Source organism: Apostichopus japonicus, chromosome 12 (assembly GCF_037975245.1).
Source record: "Apostichopus japonicus isolate 1M-3 chromosome 12, ASM3797524v1, whole genome shotgun sequence".
In the NCBI taxonomy this organism is placed as follows: domain Eukaryota; kingdom Metazoa; phylum Echinodermata; class Holothuroidea; order Aspidochirotida; family Stichopodidae; genus Apostichopus; species Apostichopus japonicus.
Window position 1 is genome coordinate 28,028,922 of NC_092572.1, and position 22,349 is coordinate 28,051,270.

The 22,349-nt window shown below is 36.7% G+C and overlaps 1 protein-coding gene across 1 annotated transcript in view; it reads right to left on the minus strand.

Moving 5' to 3' along the window:
- Positions 1-17,996, minus strand: part of LOC139977173 (uncharacterized) — a 37,272-nt gene extending 19,276 nt beyond the window's left edge. The window contains exons 1-5 of the mRNA XM_071986404.1: positions 17,812-17,996; positions 16,534-16,606; positions 10,996-11,791; positions 1,663-1,933; positions 1,002-1,301 (exon numbers count right to left, since the gene is read on the minus strand). Of these exons, the coding sequence (XP_071842505.1) occupies positions 1,002-1,301; positions 1,663-1,933; positions 10,996-11,791; positions 16,534-16,565 (1,399 nt within the window). The 5' untranslated portion in view covers positions 16,566-16,606; positions 17,812-17,996. The remainder of the gene's footprint in view (positions 1-1,001; positions 1,302-1,662; positions 1,934-10,995; positions 11,792-16,533; positions 16,607-17,811) is intronic.
- Between the last annotated feature and the right edge of the window lie 4,353 nt (positions 17,997-22,349).

Genomic DNA, 22,349 nt, shown 5'->3' on the forward strand with positions numbered 1-22,349 from the left:
AACAATTGGAAAGGCAGATGTTATTATATTTCATTCATACCATCAGAAGATCAGATACTGTTCTCTATCTGCAATTTTATTTTCAAAGACACTACTTGAACCACTATTGAAAAATGCCAATTTAAAGATTAATTTTCTTTTATTTAGAGACAAACATTGCAAAATGATTGCTGTAATAAATGGAAAGACTTGATACTGCCCTTATTTATTTGTCACTGATCAAGTAGGACTCCTCCATAATTAGGGGCATTGTTTAATTGTGGAGTCATTTGAGTACACTGCAAACTACAGCTTCCTGGGACACGACTAAATCATTTTCAAAGGATTATTATCATAACATTAATTTTACAGGAGAAAGAGCTGTTGGTATAGTCACTGTACAACATCACAGATTACACAGTAGAAAAATGCACTCATCATTATAAAGTGAAAACCTGCATTATTATATTTCTCAACAACATACAATGCTATGAAGCTGTGAGTTCCATCAATGTGCTTCAGTTCAAAACATATTTTGACATCTCAGTCTTCATTCTATCCCTAAAATTTTCAAATATTCATATACTCATTATATCCCTTATAAATATATTATATAAGATATGAAATATAGTATATATATATATATATGCGTGTGTGTGTGTGTGTGTGTAAATATAAATAAATATATACATTATAAAAGATATAAATATATTATATATATAAGCTATAAATTTATATTATATAAGATATAAGGTACAAATATATAAGATTCATTATATCCCTAAAATATATTATATCTTTATAATATATCTAATATATTATATCTAAAATCTATAATATATTATATCTTCATTATATTCCTAAAATATCCTGTAATATTTTTAGATAATGAGTGCATTTTGTGTGTTTAACTGTTTTCGAGCTATGAAGTCTAAAGTCAGGAATGTTCCTTAAAACTGGCATGAAACTTGTACCAGTGGGGTATAAAAGTTTGTTACATGTACACATGAATTTACAATTACCTTCATCTCGTGGCATAGTTTCGTCAGAAAGTACCAAGGACTGGTATTCGTGTATCTTAGCTACTGCCTGGAGAAGACGATATTCCTCTAAAGGAGTCTCTAATTTGCTGACATCAGAAGGATTAATGATGCCCATCTTATCAATTGTCAGGAGGAAGGAGAGTCCTGGATTCTGACTGGAGGTAACTGTCTTCTTGTTCTTAGCAGTAACTTCAAAGTTATCACACAGTTTCACTGTTATGGAAAATGTCAAATGAGCAGAGAGGCCGGCGAGGAATTTACCGTACTCAGTCTCTTGATCTGAAATGTTTAAGGTAAAACATTAAATTTAGTTTCCAGTTTTGGTAAATATCTGCAGAGACGTACAGGCACACTGTTAAATGCATTATCCACATCACGGCACAGAGTGACTTTTGCTCACTTGTACAAATTTACATATGTACTATGTTTTGGTATGCACATTTTAGTTGCCAGCATCTAGAATAAATCACCACCTGTGTTATGTATCAATACATAAAGTGTGATCTTTCTGGGGGGTACGGGTGGGGAAGGGGTAGGGCAAGTTGGGGGCAGGGGTATGGCTTTTAATGTAAGTGCATTATGGAAGTACAAATGGTGAAGCAAAAAAACATTACAAGAGAGCTATTGATTAGGGGCCTACCTCTCAGCTTCATGTACATCTCTGTTAATAAGTGAGTATGGTTGATCTTCAGCTCAGTGAGTGCATCAGTTAATCGATTCACATTAGAAGGGTGTATGAATCCTCTCTCTTCAAGGGCAAGCAGAAAGTTCTTGGAGTACAAGGGACTTGTAATAATGGTCTTCACTTGATCGAGTGGTAGAGAAAAGTAGCGGCCTAAATTCCCACAGTCAGTTTTGGTAAGCTTTGAAGAAAGTTCTTCTTTGAGATTGCTGAAGGTGAAGATGGATGCCTACGGAAGAGAGAAACAACAATCAATCCAAAGAATTAGTTATTCTTTGCGAACTAATCACTAAAATAACTGTCATTTTAGACTAGCCTTGGTCAGAAGATTTCTGAGATGTGACAATGTTTGAGATGTAACCAACAGCTCCTCTGAGACTTGAACTCCACATAAGAGAGACTTTAGATTCTGGTTACTCGCACAGAAGATCCACACACTAAATGAAGTCAAAGCAGCTACTGTACTGACCTCTGACCGGCTTAATGGGATATACATCACATATACTGTATTGTAAGGAAGGAAAGAAAATCTACAAAACCACATCTAAAGGTAACTGTGTGTTCTCCCATTTGTTTCTAAAACTTATTGATATTTAGGTGAACTGACCTATGACCTCTAGAGCAAGGCTGCAGAAACTTAGTTCTACTGATGTGCTCATACTGTGATGCTCAGTGAATCAGATAAGAATTAAGAAAGTTATTGTAGATCTATGTACATTATTTAGGGTACATTTGTTAACAGACATTTCAATGCACACAGTGTACTGTGCTAAAGTAATTACTGATCTATTATACTTTACAGAATGATTTAAGGACAAACAATAGGATATATCCTTCATTATGTACAGTGCTTTAAAGCCAATTCCAACAAACAAAATATAATCAATTGAGCACTAGCTATCTGCTCACTGAAAAAGACCTTTCAAACTTGATATGATTTCACAATTGTATAATATACAGTACTTTCAAGCAAACAATATCGTTGCAACAGTTCAATCTAAGCTGTTTAGACTTTTCTAACTCCATTGTCAATCAAGGCTTTACTGCCAGGTAAGAAGGAAACTGTCAGACACTTCCGGGGTACTAGTGGTATTACTGGTCACGTTTGCACAGAGCTCTCTAAAACTTCAGATGCCTAACTTCCTTTGTTTATTGCTTTACTGCTTGCAAGCATTTCTGGAACCAGTATGTCAGGTGGTTACAGCAAAACTGTAGCACACCTAGATGTAACCTTATATCAGTTGAGATGTAACCACAGATGATTTATGCACAAAATTAAGCCATAATTGCCTCATAATTTGCGGCTGAAATGCTTAAAGGCTAAAAATATTATTACCTTTGGTAAACAATTCCATGTAAAACCAAGAGAAAATACTGTATTTCAAAAGCATTGCTCAAGCAATGTGGCAGGAGAAGCAAAACACCATGATGCCGTCAAGTATTATTACATAGAGGTATTGAGATGTATAGGGCTTCATTGTTAAGTGTACATAGTCTACACTGCACATTTGTGATGTTTCACATATTTATGAAGGTTTTGGTCCTGTTGGATGTCATATACAGTAAACATGCTTTAATGTGTGTACAGGGGGCTGTACTGTAGCCATTGTCTGTCATTTTCTAACAAAACTAATCTAGAATGTCCTCCAAGTTGCTTTGGTGTATGTGCAGGGCTGTAGCCACAGTCTGTTCAAAAACATGAAATCTTATACTGCACAATGCAGTTAGAATGTTGGAATTGATAGACACATTATGCGTTTAACCCCTAACCCAAAGAAATTATCCAAGGGGTGGACAATACTGTGTCTGAGACCCCTCTTTCAGGGGGACATCAGACTCCCTCTCCCACTTCAAACTCTGGCTAGATGGCATTGTAAACTGCATGTGTAAAGTTTAAGAAACATTGTTGCTTGTTATACGCCAAATCCAACTGGCTGGAGTCTTGAAATCTTTTGGGTTTAGGCATCACATTCAGACACAGTAATACAAATACAGTACTGTACAAGCAAACTTGAAATTTAATATAGGTTCCTGATGCTTTCAGCATAGGAACTGAATAAGACACCAAAATGGCAAACTACATTAAAGGTTTGATGAAATAACTGGTTGCGAATCGAGACATTGTTTAAAATTACAAGGCTTTCACATATTTTGTCTCTGCTGACCTCAAATGACCTATGACCACGATCGAAAGATAAAGAGTTCACCTTATCAATTGAGGGATATTCATGTGCTAGACTACAGTGAGACCCATCTATGTTTCTCTTTCATACTGTATCAGTTTTACAAGAATTTCCCATTTCTGACCTTTGACCTTCATGAAAGCAGGATTCATCTTATCACTAAACAAGAGCCCAAAGGCACTATGGTTCCTAGCTTATAAGGACTTTAGAAGCACTATCCTAAAATTGTTATTTCAGGGTTTAATGTACACATACAATATCATTGCCATAAATATCACAAATCAATGATTGGTCCTTTTGAGAATCAGTTGACTTTTGTTAAATTTGTTTATATAAACTTGCAGAATCATCCTAACTTTACTTAATAACTTTGGTTGCACAGGAGTCAACCCATGGACATTTAAAATATGGCCACACAAATTCAAAAATTCAACAACAAAAAAACTAATACAGGTCACTGGAGGCACTATTCCAAGGTCATGTGAGGTCAACAGAGGTCCACCTCTCAAAACCAAACAAAACCGCATGAAGGTCACACAGGGGTCAACCATAGACAATTTTGATCAGTTTTGAGATTGAGTTTTTGACCCTTGTTGACCTTGGATGACATGACCATTATGTTTGGAAACGATCGCTTACCCTTTACGCAACTAGTCCAAAAAAAACATATTTAACCCATAATTGACCTTTGGTGACCTTGGATTACATAACGGTTATTTTGGAAAATGTGCCCCTTCATTCACAACTGGTCCCAATATAACAGCTATTTTATATTTTGTAATTGGAAGTTGTTGCAAAAATTGGCATGAGTGGGCAGATTTTTTGCCCATAAGCGACCTTGGATGACATGACTGTTTTTATTAAAAAGTTCCCCTCATTGATGTGCACATTCTCGCATAATTGTTATGCACTCCAATGTACACACACAATGTTATTGCTAAAAAGGTATCAAATCCAACCTTTGGGGCCTCATAACTTAAGAACCGTTTCGTCTATAGAACGCAGAGCTCTATAAAATATTGACAAACTGTTTTTCTTTGCCCTGTATCTCCTATTAAAAATTAGCATATATTTTATATAAAAACCTTAACCTTTGATTAACTTTACACCCGAAGGTCGCACACGGGTCAACCCATGGACAGTTTTGATCGGAAGACCATTTGAGATCTGAATATGGCCACAAGAATTCAAATAACCAAAGAAACTAACACAGGTCACCAGAGGTCAACAGAAGGTTGAAGCTGTCACAAAGATGACTAATGGATTACAATAGCATAACTCAGACATTTTGTTCTCAAGCTATTGCAGAAATACTAGTTTTTGACCCCTAATTGACCTTTGATGACCTTGGATCACACGACTGTTATGGTTGAAACGATCCCCTACCCCATTTACAACTAGTTCTAAAACAAACACGTCACACCCTGTCAATGGGAGTTATTGCTTTGTTTATTATTTGGCTTTTTGGTCCTAACTGACCTTTGGTGACCTTTACAAGCAGCGAAAACAATAGGGCCCACCTTCTCATTATGGCGAATCTAAATACCAAGTTTGATATCAGTTCAACATTTCCTTGTTGAGTTACAGTGCACCCAAGCAAGTGTTACAGACACACACATATGCCAAGCTGACTACATAGGTTCCTTTTGCTAAAGCAAGGAACCAAAAACACTGTGATTCATATCTACATGACATCCACCTGCTAACTTTGACATCCATTCAATTTTCCTTGTTGGGCTACTATATTTTAATTGGCTTGACATTGTGACTTCTGCTGACCTCAAATGACCCTCCACTATATATAGAGAAATCATCTACTCAATATTAGTTATCCACATACTAGTAGTAAACAATCCATCCATCCATTATTCCATCCATCCATGTTTCATATTTTGAGATATCATGTACTGTATACCGTAGGGCTACTAAGGAATATGCTGCAGCCTTGGTCACATTGCATGTAAACTGTACAGTTAAATGTGAGTAGATCATTGCAGCAGCTGATCAAACTCAAATGGTAAATATAAGTGATGGTGCTGATCATACTGATTTTGTTTTAACAAAATTTAGGCAGGCAATAAAGCAGACATTCATTGCTTGTGATCATTAGCCCCATTGTTTGCTTTAAAGAGGAGCACACTGTTCCCTTTGTGGTCTCTGGCAGGCTTTACCACAAGCTCTGTTATGACTTGTTTGTTAGAGGAATTTTCTAGTAAAAAATGGGGGCCAGTCCTTCCTGTCATATCATCTTTTGTCTTTGTATTTCACTATTAAGCCTTGCCATATGATGAATTGCAGTTTCTGTGATAGAGTGCTTGAAACATTGGCTCTTCCTGCCAGAAAATTTGAATCTAAGGACCGACCTACATCAAGACATGACGTCAGTGCATCACATTGGTCACACTCGATCAGATCTCACTCTAGGCTTGGCCTTGATATGCTACACAGGAGTGTGTATAGACTTCGCATATGCCTGTGAATAAAAAAGATCTCACTCTACGCTTGGCCTTGATTCACTACACAGGAATGTGTACATCACAGGGAAATTTCCATCTACACCCTATTTTGCTTCAGCAATTTTAACTTTCCTGGCTACAGTGTAGCTTGCTAATGATAGCGTCCCTGCAGCCTTCCCCCCCCCCCACCCCAAAGAAGTGAAGCAATGACGTCACCGTAGATCTCCAATGTTCAAATCATATTATATTAAGTTGGCGCAAGGTTAAAAAATTCACTTCTCCTGAATCATAGGATGAAAACATCCCAAACATCCCTAGGACTGTGGCGATGATAATTCCAAATCCAGTACTCATAGGTCAGGCTTTGTTTCGTTCTTGATTAAGTCTTTATAGTTATTTCATGTTCTGTGTAATCTCTGGAGGAATAAGTTAAAGGTATGGGAAGACAGTCTGCCTACTTCCTGGAGAATTTGTGACCAAGGCTTAAGTAAAATCTTGTCTCTAGGGTGGGGAAAATGATTTCTCTCAAAGCTTCTTTGTTTTTCTTTAAATTTCTATAAAACACTCAAGTTTGCAAGCAACTCTACCATTCACCAAGACACTCCAAGCTGTCATGCATGTGCAGTAGAGACAAGCTAGAAAACTGTAAGAAATTAGTTACATTAATTTCAATACAGGTAAAGAGTTCATCTTTTAACTTTGCCCCAAACCCCTAAGGAGCCTACCTTCTGTATATTACCTGTGAATGTATGCACTATGCAGGTTAGTTCTGTGATAACAATGTGCACACAGAGTAGCAGCCCTTATTAAGTGTAATTTGAATTAATTAGTTTATTGATCTCCTGTTATGGCAGAATGCACAAAGAATGAATTTATTATTTAGGAATTAATACCTGTAACAGCTATAGTGAGTCTACAGGTACAGTTATTACTAAATTGTAATGTGTGTAAATTCTGTATCATTTTAACTGAACATTGTTTAATAGCTGTTTACAGGGTTGATTATGGCACTTATATTCCCTCAGCCATAATGTGCGTATGGTTAAGTCCTAACCTACATTGAATTAATGTGAGAGAATTGAAAGTGCTTCAGGTTATTGGTCCATTGAGAAACAACATTGGGATATTTATAAGTTTTATTATGTATTGCTGTGATTATGTCGAGCTTTACCCGTCACTCTAATGCACTCACATTTATTTTTCAGTTGGTATAAGTGTCGCCTATTCGAGCTATGTTTAGATCCCATGATGCAATGCTACACTTTTACTAGTTGCCATGGTGACAGGATTTGCTGAACTTTCCATCAACTTCTGGGTTGAAAGATTTGTAGCAATATATTTTAGTAGATAGGACTGCGGCAATATTAAGGTTTTGTTAGAATGTTAGCAAGTATTAGCAGCCCTAATAGTCACTCCTAATTGGTACAGATAATCATCAGACCAGATAAAGCTGATATTCTATGTGATATAGTCTCTGCTTTGTAGCCTACTTTTAGTCCAAGGGGTTGCCTAGGTACATGCAGCCTAAACAAAGGTGTTTGCTGCCATGGCAACCTGTTGTCTAAGTCAGAAGTTGCAAATGGGCCAAAGTGGTTAAAGTGCTACTTGTTGTTACTATTACTAGATGAGGGATTTCCCCGTTAGAGTTTACTGAAAAATTTCCCGCTCCTGAACTTGACAGTCATTTGTTGCTGTTAATTAGCTACAAAATTCATCATAAATTTGATTTTTCTTTCTTGACCTATAACTATGGGCTTCTGTTGGGCACACAACATCTTGTCAGGAGTCATTATAGCTAAGTATTGTGTGTTCATGTACGGGTATTTTAAAGGGCATGTTTTCATGGACTGCAGGGAAATAAGTTTTTCTGAGCGAGTTTTCAAGACTTTTTAAATCCTAGTAATAATACTGTATTAAGGGTCTACACAGTTTATATAATGAAAGAAATTTCAGAGGATTTTGGCATTTATTCGCCCGGTACTGTATGTGTGTGTTGCTATGAGAGGCTTTGCTACTTCAATCCTATTAACACTTTCTTCTCATTTTTTCTCTAAGTTCATTCATATTATAACAAAATAGCAATAAGTGTGATATAAGGAGATGTTCCTATGTACCGAACCAAAATATGTTTCTATTGGAGGTCTACATTGTTTTTTATAATGCAAGAAATTTCAGATTTTGAAAATTATTTGCCCTGTACTGTATGTATGTGTTGCTATGAGAGGTTTTGCTACTTCAATCCTATTAAAAATTTCTTCTCATTTTTTCTCTAAATTCATTCATATTGCCACAAAATAGCAATAAGTGTGCTCTTAGGAGATGTTCGTATGCACCGAACCCAAATATGTTTCTATTGGAGGTCTACACAGTTTTTTATAATGCAAGAAATTTCAGAGGATTTTGGAATTTATTCACCCACATACTGTATGTATGTGTTGCTATGTCAGGTTTTGCTACTTCAATCCTATTAAAAATTTCTTCTCATTTTTGCTATAAATTTATTCATATTGCCACAAAATAGCAATAAGTGTGCTCTTAGGAGATGTTCGTATGCACCGAACCCAAATATGTTTCTATTGGAGGTCTACACAGTTTTTTATAATGCAAGAAATTTCAGAGGATTTTGGAATTTATTCACCCACATACTGTATGTATGTGTTGCTATGAGAGGTTTTGCTACTTCAATCCTATTAAAAATTTCTTCTCATTTTTGCTATAAATTTATTCATATTGCCACAAAATAGCAATAAGTGTGCTCTTAGGAGATGTTCGTATGCACCGAACCCAAATATGTTTCTATTGGAGGCCTACACAGTTTTTTATAATGCAAGAAATTTCAGAGGATTTTGGAATTTATTCGCCCTGTACTGTATGTATGTGTTGCTATGAGAGGTTTTGCTACTTCAATCCTATTAAAATTTTCTTCTCATTTTTTCTCTAAATTTATTCATATTGCCACAAAATAGCAATAAGTGTGCTCTTAGGAGATGTTCGTATGCACCGAACCCAAATATGTTTCTATTGGAGGTCTACACAGTTTTTTATAATGCAAGAAATTTCAGAGGATTTTGGAATTTATTCACCCTGTACTGTATGTATGTGTTCCTATGAGAGGTTTTGCTACTTCAGTCCTATTAAAATTTTCTTCTCATTTTTTCTCTAAATTTATTCATATTGCCACAAAATAGCAATAAGTGTGCTCTTAGGAGATGTTCGTATGCACCGAACCCAAATGTTTCTATTGGAGGTCTACACAGTTTTTTATAATGCAAGAAATTTCAGAGGATTTTGGAATTTATTCACCCACATACTGTATGTATGTGTTGCTATGAGAGGTTTTGCTACTTCAATCCTATTAAAAATTTCTTCTCATTTTTGCTATAAATTTATTCATATTGCCACAAAATAGCAATAAGTGTGCTCTTAGGAGATGTTCGTATGCACCGAACCCAAATATGTTTCTATTGGAGGCCTACACAGTTTTTTATAATGCAAGAAATTTCAGAGGATTTTGGAATTTATTCGCCCTGTACTGTATGTATGTGTTGCTATGAGAGGTTTTGCTACTTCAATCCTATTAAAATTTTCTTCTCATTTTTTCTCTAAATTTATTCATATTGCCACAAAATAGCAATAAGTGTGCTCTTAGGAGATGTTCGTATGCACCGAACCCAAATATGTTTCTATTGGAGGTCTACACAGTTTTTTATAATGCAAGAAATTTCAGAGGATTTTGGAATTTATTCACCCTGTACTGTATGTATGTGTTCCTATGAGAGGTTTTGCTACTTCAGTCCTATTAAAATTTTCTTCTCATTTTTTCTCTAAATTTATTCATATTGCCACAAAATAGCAATAAGTGTGCTCTTAGGAGATGTTCGTATGCACCGAACCCAAATATGTTTCTATTGGAGGTCTACACAGTTTTTTATAATGCAAGAAATTTCAGAGGATTTTGGAATTTATTCACCCTGTACTGTATGTATGTGTTCCTATGAGAGGTTTTGCTACTTCAGTCCTATTAAAATTTTCTTCTCATTTTTTCTCTAAATTTATTCATATTGCCACAAAATAGCAATAAGTGTGCTCTTAGGAGATGTTCGTATGCACCGAACCCAAATATGTTTCTATTGGAGGTCTACACAGTTTTTTATAATGCAAGAAATTTCAGAGGATTTTGGAATTTATTCGCCCTGTGCTGTATGTATGTGTTGCTATGTCAGGTTTTGCTGCTTCAATCCTATTAAAATTTTCTTCTCATTTTTTCTCTAAATTTATTCATATTGCCACAAAATAGCAATAAGTGTGCTCTTAGGAGATGTTCGTATGCACCGAACCCAAATATGTTTCTATTGGAGGTCTACACAGATTTTTATAATGCAAGTAATTTCAGAGGATTTTGGAATTTATTCACCCTGTGCTGTATGTATGTAATTGCTATCAGAGGTTTAGCTGCTTCAATCTTATAAAAATTTTAGTCCCAAATTTCATATTATTTCCAAGACTCGCAAAAGCAGTACAAATAAACGTAATCTACAGAAATGTTCGCAGTCACTGATACCTAACTTGGTAGTTTTTCTAGCCTATTTTCATTATTCTAGATGTAAAATAAAATTCCTGTTTACTTGTTTACACTATCCTACTGTACTTACTGTGCTGTATACATCCAGTCTTCCTTTTCTTGTTGCTGTAAACATAAACCTGTTTACATCGTTTATCCTGATTCTATTCAACAACTCATCAATAACTCGGAAAGTAAACAATTTATTATTCTCAGAGAGAGAGAAAACAACAACAGAAACAACAGCATCATCCCAACATGATACAAACACCAGACCAAACTCACTGCTTACAGTGATACTGAGTGCATATGGGTAGCCTGTTGTATTGTATTCATGTAACATCACTCCCTCCATGTTGTATCTAATGGCTCTAGCATTGAGTGTAGATATGAACAGATTATCTCCATAAACTGTTATATCTTTAGGATTATCACCTACTAATCCTTCCAAGGTGATTGTCTTGATTTTATTTAAACTAAAATCAAACACAATCACCTTGTTAGAAATCAAACCAATAAATATCTCTTCCTCTCTGACAGTCATACACTCGGCTTCTCTATCGCGTAACTGATCACTGTGTGTGGGTATGTCGTCTGTCTTGATATTGAAGACTTCCAACTGATCACCACACACAGTGACTATACGAGAATCATCCAAGAATGAAACATAACGAGACGGCCATCTTGAAGGATTCTTAAATTCTTTAGAATAAAACCGAGTTATAAATGGCGACGAAGAATCAGGAATACTTAATGCAAACAGGTCTATGAATGATGTCCTTGTGTCTTCGTTGTGACCGCTAACAGCAACTTTGGTAGAATCCACCGTCATATCGCACAGCCAGTCGCCTTCACCGGTAAACCTGGGCAACCGCGTACGATGAACTCTATTATATACAAGGCAAAAAAAAGTACAATATTAGGTCAAGTTTACAAGGCCGTGTCCATGGTAACGGAGAATGTTGTCAGACACTATGCATATGGTCGCTGGAGAATGTACGTTTTCATAACAAAAGCAAGAAAATAACGGAAGCTGAAGCACCCTCCCCCCAAAGTGTCAATACTAAATAATAAACAAAAAATAAAGAAATAAACAAACAACTAAACAAACTCACGGATCGTATATTTGCGAACATGTTGAGAGGAATTTCGCCCTAAACACGAGCTCTGGGATATGGAAATAGCTATTTACACGATTGAGTGTATCAATTCATATGACATACAGTATAAGCGATTGGCCCGTAAGACGGGTTTCGTCGAGCACCCGGATCACGGGTGAACATTATGCTGTGATTTATTAATTATTAAAATTAACAAACAAACAATAAAATAATTGTGGATCAATGAGACGCGGGGGCTTAATAAGGTTTCTCAGAAACTTGGCATATCCGCTGGTGATTATGTGTATTATATTCTCAGACTGAAATTCTCCCCGTGCAAATTAAGAAAGAACGTAAAAAAGAATTAACAGGAAAAATTTACAGAACCTGATCGAAGCCCCCCCCCCCCCCGCCAATTCAGAATAAATTGTAAACAACTATCAATAAATAAGCAAACAATTACACTAACGGATCGAGTTTGTTGAGAGAATTTTCGCTCTAAACACGAGCTATAAGATAAGGAGATACATGTTTACACGATTGAGTGTATTAATTCATATGACAGTATATAATAAGCGATTGACCCGTAAGACGGGCTGTCGTCGAGCGCCCAGATCACGGGCGTACATTGTGCTGAAAAGTAACAACACATGGAAACGATCGATGAAATATTTATGATATAATACAATATCTTTCTTACCCGCCCGTTCCCTATATGGAGTATACTATAGCTGTTTACACGATTGAGTGTATCAATGCATACTCATAGGACATGCAGTATAATAAGCGACTGGCCCGTAAAACGGGCTTTCGTTGAGCACCCGTATCACGGGTGAACAATATGCTGTGATTTCTTAGTTTAAAATTAAGTAAAAAATAATTGTGGATCAATGAGGCGCGAGGGCTTAAATAGGTTACTCAGAAACTAGGCATATATAGCCGCTGGTGATTATGTATATATTCTCAACTGGCTGACCCCTCCCCGTGCAAATTAAGAAAAGAACGTAAAAAAAGTAAAACAATTAATTTATATACTAGCTGTTGACCCCAAATATGTTATATATTCAAATATGCCGGTCACCTTTGGTCAAAATTCTTAGTTTTAATTGCAACCAAGGAAGTTTTCCTCACTCGGATTTTCAGTCATCTTGTGTGTTACTTAAAAATGTATGTGAACAATTTGGAGAGTAAAAACCTGAAGGAAAGTATACTTTGAATACTTCTAGCAATTTTAGCGTGCTGTAATTTGGGGCATGCATATACTTACTATACCGACCTTTAAGGACCTTAATTCTCCAAAAAGCTTGCAGTTGTCTGCAGCATGCATAGCAATATCGCCCTATTGATCCTTCTTCCTCTGTTGAGAGAGTCCTTTAATTAATTAATTTCGGGTGGGAAGATACTTGTCCCTTGGCCAACTATCAGAAGTACAACACCTAACAGAAAAGAACTGATCCAGGACCTCTGCACAATTTTGCAAACATACACAAAGGGCGAAAGTTTTTAAATCGATGGCGCTATACCAATGTAAATAAAGCGGAAATGTAAAAATAGATGGCGGGCTTCCACAATTCATTATCAAATCAAGTTTTACACTCTACAAAGCGACCGCAAGGTGCTTTTCGCATTAGGGGACGTCATCTTCTTATCAAAGATAGGTTAAATTGTAAGGATATATCATATAGAAAGTGCATTTCCATGAACAAAAGGACCCCTTTCCTACGCTTATATCCTTCACAAAGAAGCACATCCAGAAGGGAATTTCAAATATTACGAGTATTGTAGTGAATTACCAAAATTTATGATATTGCCCGTGTACGGCGTTAATCTGTTTTCTGAGCTCCAAACCCGAAATGCGAACCACAAAAAATAGATTTATGGAAGGGGTCTTGCGAAAAGTTCCTCTGGTTCAATATAATATGGATATTTCAAAAACATTTAATGGTTGTATATGGCATGAGAAATGCCTAAAGCTAAATTATACTTTCGTTTAAAATATCTACAGCTCTTCATTGTTCACTAATCAAATCAAATCATACAAATACCTCATTTATACGACAAAGTATATTAATGGTACGTTAATAATAAACCTGGCTAATGATTCATAGATAAACCTGGCTTTTATCCGTATGACATCTATTCAATAAGATCAATAATAAAAGTAAAATGATACATTAATATGCTTCCAAGTCTCTGCGAAGGAATTTCTCACACTTTAACAGCTTCCGGTGAATTCGTCACCCCCCCCCCCCACCAGGGCTTTAAACAAATTCTAGTGATATAAAACAAAATCGTTCTGAAAAGTAATATGTGTGTGTGTTTCAAAGCGCTATTCGAGAACAAGAATATCCAAACCTACACAGATCCAGGACACCAGGGCTAAAAACACATCCCAAGGAATGGTCCTCTTGAAAAGAAATAACACCGCGGCGTAAATATTCTGGTAAGGCGGATCCCAACGAAAATAAAATAACCTTGCGCCCATCCGCCAAAGACAACGTTTAAAAAAATCACTTTCTTACGTCTCTTCGTACACCCACCAAAATGGTAAGTAAAGCGATTTAGGGGGAGGGGCTGTGGGGGGGGGGCTGTTGCTCCTTGCTATACGCCACTTAAATATTTCAAAACGCTTCAATGTCTGAGGGCTTGGCCCTCTAAGCCCCGCCGGGCCTCTTTCTAATATATTTGACGATTAAGCAGTTAACATGATGATTCTTTTAATGTAAATCAATGAACCAGTTATCGAGATCCCGATGTTTGTTTGACCGCTCAGATATTTTCTGCAGACGCCGATAAATTGCTCGCAAAAAACAGCGGGGGACGCTAAATTAACATGTGATTTACCATCATGTCTATGTCTAAGCTAGTGAAGTTAAACAAAGCTGCCAGTATCTAAGTCTTGTTTGATATTCTTCTCTATCGTGAGGTTTCCTTCAAGATATATGCTGTCGGGAAACGATGCTTTGAAAACGAGCTTATTGCCGCCAATGTCACATGAATAACTCACAAGAGAGTGAAAACGGCTGTTTACATTTATTAGCAAATGCACTGCTTGTAACTATGAAATGTATCTCAACAGAACAACCTAACACACACACACACAAACTATAAGACTTCCCTTTGAATTTCAAAAAATATAAATTTCGCATTTTTCCTCATTATTTCTAATATTCATATTACACAGCCTCAAATACGAGAGTGCAACCCTTTTGCTTCATTATGAAGAGAGATAAAGAATTTAAAATTAGATTTACGGCCGAATTTAAGGAATACTGAAATTTCATCAGTGAGTAATACTATATTTATAGGTCTGTGTGCTAAGTATACCTGTTTGTTTCTACACACGGGTGAGTCCTGAATGTATCAGTGACGTTGACGTCTTATATAGAATGACCTTTGACCTCATAAAAAGCTATATATTTGTACTGACCCAGGTGAATGTACTTACAAATTATGAAGTTCATTTAAGTTGCACCTCTGGAGTTATGGTGTTTACATGATTCTCAGACTGATCTTTGACCTCCACTATAAATACATAATGATTCTTGCACTCACTAATATGGATCTCTATACCACACATTCAGCCCATTCAAGTTTCAATATTTGTGGCACTGTCACAACAACATTATCAGACTTTGACCACTATTGACCTCACATGAGCTTTGACCCCAACATAACAAAATGCTTTGTTTGTACTCACTACGGTAAAGTGTCTTACAACGTGTGTTTTAAGTTTGGAGTTATGTTTATATAAAGATTATGTGTTGTTATTATTATTATTATTATTATTATTATTACAAGGTTGTAATTTTTAGACCTCATTAGAACATAATAAGTTTCTTGAACTAGCTTAGATGGATTCACATACGACGTATGAATTTCATCTAAACTTTAATTTAGAGTTTTTACAAGGTTTACAGACTGTAACCTGTGTTGAACTCAAGTGATCTTTAATCTCCATATAAAACAACAAATTATTGTCCTCATTAAAGTAATTACACACACTAAGTATTAAGTCCATCCGAGCTTGGCTTATGGCTAGAAGTTTAACGACGTTGTCCTTCCTTCTTGAGTTATCTTGTTTATAAAGTTTTCAGACTTCGACATCAGTTGACGTCGTATGTCTATTTGCATCCTCCAATTTTAATTGGGTTCTTTTACTAACTTAAAGACAAATCCATATACAATGCATAAACTTCGGCCATCATATACTTTTTGAGTTATTGTGTTTACAAACACAGTGTCGCATACACTCGGACGCACCCGCACAAATAACGACATCACCATCAAACAAATTCCTTATGCCTCCGCTAATTTAATGAAAAAAGAACCGAGGAAGAAATTAACCGTAGCATCGCTGAAAGGAACACATGGATATATTTATGACATATTAGAATAACGCATTGTTAAGTGGGAGATGGGTGTAACCTTCAGTCTAAACAGATGGGGGACTTAATAAGGTAAAGTGGGAGGAGGGTCACATTAGAGGCAATTGATTAAGGCGGGTTAATAGAGAGGGTATTACTTACGGTGTGATGATGGGAAGCTTTCTAGTGTCCATCTTCTGACAGATTTCTCAAAGTTGCGCACGATCCTGCTCAACTGAACCGAAATAATAGTACTAAAGTAAAGGTTCATACTAATCATATAATACAAGTGCAAAATGTTTCTGTCTTTTGTATAAGTAAGCAGTATTGCACCTTTAACATATACTGATTTGAAAACTATATACCGTATATAAATATGTCTAACATACGCACAGCGTTGTTGTTCTATGTAGACATGTTCAAAAGGCTACTTTCGGAACCCACAATTTAGATTCAATGTTTCATTAACGTTGAGAAATAAACAGCATAAAATAAGTGCGTCCCAGAAGTGATTGAATCTTTGGAAGAATTAATGTGTTGAATTAAGTACAGTCAAATTAAATCATATTTAGTAGAAATATCATTTTTTAAATGTACCTCAAATGCAGTATCAAATGGTATTATAAATAACTAGTGTGATGTATTTAAACAAAATAGTGTAACAGTGAGAAATATTGATGCAAACATGTTAGTTCTCTCATAAAGATTTCCATTAATGAACTAAGTACTTTACTAGTTGACAATAGGCTTACACTGCAAGAGCGTCAAGAGGAGTCTACAGTTTTTCATCTGAATTGAGTTTGACCTCTCACTAAGAGTGAATGTTTTATTATGGAGTGATATGTAAGCTTCAGTAATAACGCTATAATAACTTCACGCTTAAACATGATATACTAATATCTATTCAGTCAAAGAATATTCCCATAGCTGAACTGAATTTCATTGTCTAAAATATTCACCGGAAATCTTAATTCATCACAAAATTTGATGAACGCATCTGGCAACAGTTCTATATTGTGTGTTTCTCCGTGCACAATGTACGAAAACAATACAATAAATAAGTAAACAATTTATGAAGTGTAATGATGTTAGTTAACATTATATATCAGGACTGTAATAGCTTGTCAAGATCATCTGCCATTATGAAACACATATTACTTAGAATGAGCAGGAAGTTGTTAACCTACACTTCCTGTAGTAGAAACGGTTTACAGGTAAAGGGTATACATTGAAATAACTATATCTAGCGTTAAAAGCAGTGTATTAAGATGGTGGTCTCTGTTAATTAACACGATAGACTACCTTTCTCTTTAAACTTGTGTCATAGTATACCCGCTACTGGAGTACCCCATAACGCTACCTTCTAAACCATAGCCATTGACAAATATAATACGAATAACTGTGTACTGCTGTAATACACACAGAAAGGGTAACACTTACATTGAAAGCCTCTCTAATTCACTTGTGTGATGTTGCCGTGTGAACCAAGGATCCTTTGAATCCTTCTTCGTCAACTAAGTTAAAACACACTGAAACTGATCACGAATAGTATCCTGATATGTAAGTCGGAGAGGACGAAGTTACCCCAATGTAGTAAGAACGACGTTATGGAAATACGATAAATATAAATGAGCTGTGAGAGTGGCAATATGAAAGCAGATTATTACACTGAACAGCACTGTACATATCAATACTGATCGCGTGAATGATAAACAACGCCCACTCTAACACGTACGAGACTGTGATTTGATCTCCACAGTTGGGTTCAAAGGTTCATTTGTCAAGTCAACTATTGTAGATTTTCTTTTCCTGTATTTCCCCTTTCACAGTAGAATGAATATATGATATTTATTGTGTAGCCACACGACTATGGCAAGCCATATGGGACAAACACCGTATAATATATCCGCGTACTAATACGAATATACGCGTATTAATTCGAATATATACGCGAATTACTTCAGACAATTGGCATGTCCTATAGCTTTCACAAACGAGTTTAGAGTGATATCACATTGTAGCCTCTCCAGGGCAATAAATGAGAGACAACAGCATGATTTAATACGTGTATATACTCGAATACACGTATTTACTGGAATTAGTATGTGTACATATTCCAATTAATCCTCATATATATTCGAATTAATACGTGTTTGTATTCGAATTAATACACGGATATATGATTGGCAAATAATATGCATATATATTCGAATATATACGCGTATATATTTTATTAAATACTCGGATATATTATGCGGTGTTTGTCCCACATGGCTTGCCATATTTCTGACCCTGTGGGACAAATATACCATATTATGTACCCGTATCAAATCGAATATATACACGGATACTTGATTAGCCAATCAGAAGGTCGATTTATATGGTTGTATTAAATCGAATATATACGCGTATAATTTCGAATGTATACGCGTATTAATTCCAATATATACACGTATTATCATCTGATTTATTTCGTGTGTATATTCGTGCATATATGCGATTTAAAACAACCATATAAATCGACTATCCGATTGGGCTTATCAAATATTCGTGTATATATTCGAATTAATACGGGTACATAATATGGTATATTTGTCCCACAGGGTCAGCCTTAAATGGGACCACAATTCCCATATATCTAGCCACTACTCGAAAAGTCTACACATGAACATCTATTGTAATGATTGCGGCATTTGTGAGCATGCGCATAGGAGACTCTTATATATAAGCTGAATCTCTCTTTACGTGAAGAATCAAGCAACAACTGGTTGTCTTGTAACTATGCAATGAACACAACAATTTAATTATAACGGTTGATTAATATTACAGTTTCTACACGGCGTTTCCAACTAATCTATAGATAGCCGCAACCTCCGAGAGAACGTGCAGAGGAAAGAAAGAACAGAAGTTAGATGTATAAATCAGTTCGCAGGTTACCTTAATTAAACGTAAAGTTGTTTTATTTATTATCATTACGTCACGGAAGGCCCGCGCATAGCCTATATTACGTAGTAACATCAGGCCCATGTTATTGTATTGGCCGAGTTTAGTTTTAGATTGAATACGTAATGAACGCGTACCCGCTGGACCGACCGAACCGCGGAGACGCAAACATGGTTCAGATTTTTGGGACCGGTCCCATCACTAAATTCCCGGCCTAACCTCTCCTCCCCTGCCCATCAGTCCCTTTATGAACAACATGAAATAGGCATATCTTTATAATCACTCATATGACCTGTACACTTCCATCACAAACAATAGGGCTATTGTACACATTATGGAGAAGCTATAGCCATACATATCGTATCATAGTGTTCAAGTTTGACAACTGCTGACTTTAAATGAACACTTACTTACATCAAATCGTGTACAAAGTATACAATACACAAGGTTATGATACCACGCATGTATGAGCTCCTTCCCTGTTCTGGTTCTGGATATATTGTACTTTTGATATATTCACATTTAGCTCTCTGCTAACCCGATATGACCTTTGACCCCACCACAAATAATAGGTTCGCTGAACTAGTTACAGGAAATCCGCGTGTCAAATATAAGACCTGCATATGCTACCTTCCTTGAGATTTTATGTTTACAAGAGTTTCACCCTATTTCCCTCTGTTGACCTCAAATGACCTTTGACATTCATGAAGAACACTACATCGTCTACTCACCAACTACAAGCTACACACCATGTTTGAACTTCCTGCAACTTGTGCTCACTGTACAGAGGGCTATGCATTTGTACAGAATATTTGTATGTTGTCTTGTGGCAGCAAGTTCTACATAGTGTTAATCTGATGTTATACAAACAAAGGGGAATCGGTCTCCATAAAAACCTATCAAACCTAACCCCTAAAAGGCTAAAACACTGATCCATCCTACCGACTGTAACCACGACTTTAAGTTTCCTTAATATTCGGTTCATATCCCGTAATGTTAACAATTCCCGAACGTTTCCTTATTAAATTGACCAAACCCATAGAAGTATCTCCGTCCGTTATATTGAAGTATAACATTTAATCAATGTTGGTCGGAATAACCAGCAAGGTTGGGCGAAATGACCATGCTGGTTGGACGAAATGGTAAGGTCGGTCAAAATGGCAATTGGGCAAAATGATTATTGGGCGAAGTGACCAGCTTCCATCTCAATAAGACTCTCGCTTGGCAGGTTAGGCCTCGACGCCTACCCTTACCAACGCTAGACCAAATATTTCTTGGTCGGACATGACTAGGCCTATAGGTAGCCTTGGCTATACGTTATAAAAGTAACTCCTATGACCAGGCTTCATTTGCATATTTAAGGCCAGGGTCATTTCTTGATCGAACATGACTAGGTAGCCTTGGCTATACTATAACATTATAAAAGTAAGGCCTATAACCAGGCTATGCGATACCAAGGCATACCCGATACGGCACACATTTACTTACATTTTAGTATTTGCTAGGTTACTGTTTGATTGAACTTGTGGAGGCCGTTGTAACTGTATAGTTGTAACGTGTGGTATTCCACAATTGCCTACCACTTATAGGGCCATCTAGACCTATAACTGACAAATGTTAAATTAGGAGAAGGGTTCAGAGAAGTATGTTGTTGGTGTATTGGGACCCGTTCCACACCCGGGGATGGCGCGAACTCAAAGCAAGCTTAAGCTAGGTCGCAACACTTCAGTTTGTCAACATTTTTATTCTACTATATATGTATAGCTAGGAATACTAAACATTGCTCTGAACTAGAACACAAATGTTTTTGAAAGAACTGAATGGTCCTCTTGCTAGCCCATAGGCCAGATTAAGCCTACTTAGTTTAAGGGCACTAGGCGATTCCTGTATCTGTCTTGCACTGAGTTCCCTAACCCTAATTATATTGCTGGATCTAAAGGTTGCGTAATTGAGACGGAAATTTACAAGAAAAACAGTGTTGACATTTTCGGGTCCCTACAATTTGCGGAGCCTAAGACAAGTGACCTGAAATCTAGCTCTAACTTTAGCCATTGAACTGTAGGATATAGTGAGCATTTCTGTTTGAAGACAAGCCTAGGATAATCAAGCAATAAGACTGCGGCCTGTTTCTACCTGTTACTATTGAACCAACAGCTTCCTAAAGTTAGGCCTGTGGGTCTTGCCAGATAACGTAATTAAATCCTGTAATTTACGCGGCATATCAGTTTCATTGTTAGCCCCTATATCAGTACCCAAATGTTTATTATTGAGGCACTGTGAACTTACGTATATACCAGGGCCTGTTTTAGGGGAATCGCGACCCCTAGTCCCCTACACGATCGACTCACTCAGTTCATGCCCCCCCCCCCCTCTCTCTCTCTCTCTCCACCACTCTCTCTCTCCAGTAGGTCCCATTTAGGCAAGTTAAACAATAAATGATAATTAAAAACTTAACAATTAATTTACACCTTAATCCCCCGTATGGCGTCCCCTCAGCATACATCGGCTATGGCTCACAGCAGATTGTCCTAGCGTGCCTGTATATTGTCAATTACCTGTGTAAAACAATAAAAAATGCAAAGCTTATAGAATAACGTCAAGTCCTCTCTTTCCTCCTACAAAGTGATTTTACCGAATAATAATTTTAATTTACCTTCTTTTCCTTGGAGGGGGGGGGGGGGGGATTACTAAAACATGAGAAGGCATGCAACTTACAAGATCTGAAAAGTGCCATTTCCGGCAATTTAGGAGATATTTTTGGCAAACACTTTTGGGGCTACGCTACGCGCCAACCGATGGCGGCGCTCTGCTTTGATAGTGTCATGATCAGCATGACAGTACTATCTCAGCGGACCATCATGGTCCCTTTTGGGAAATGGCCCATCCACTAAACATTTCTTTCAAAAGGCCCTGGTATATACGCCAATCAAGGTACCGCTATGTAACATTTGGACGATACATGTTTATCGATGTTCCTCAAATACTCCCTAGGGGTTCTACCCAGGCTGCGGCCTTTGATTGTGTTGCAATATAGC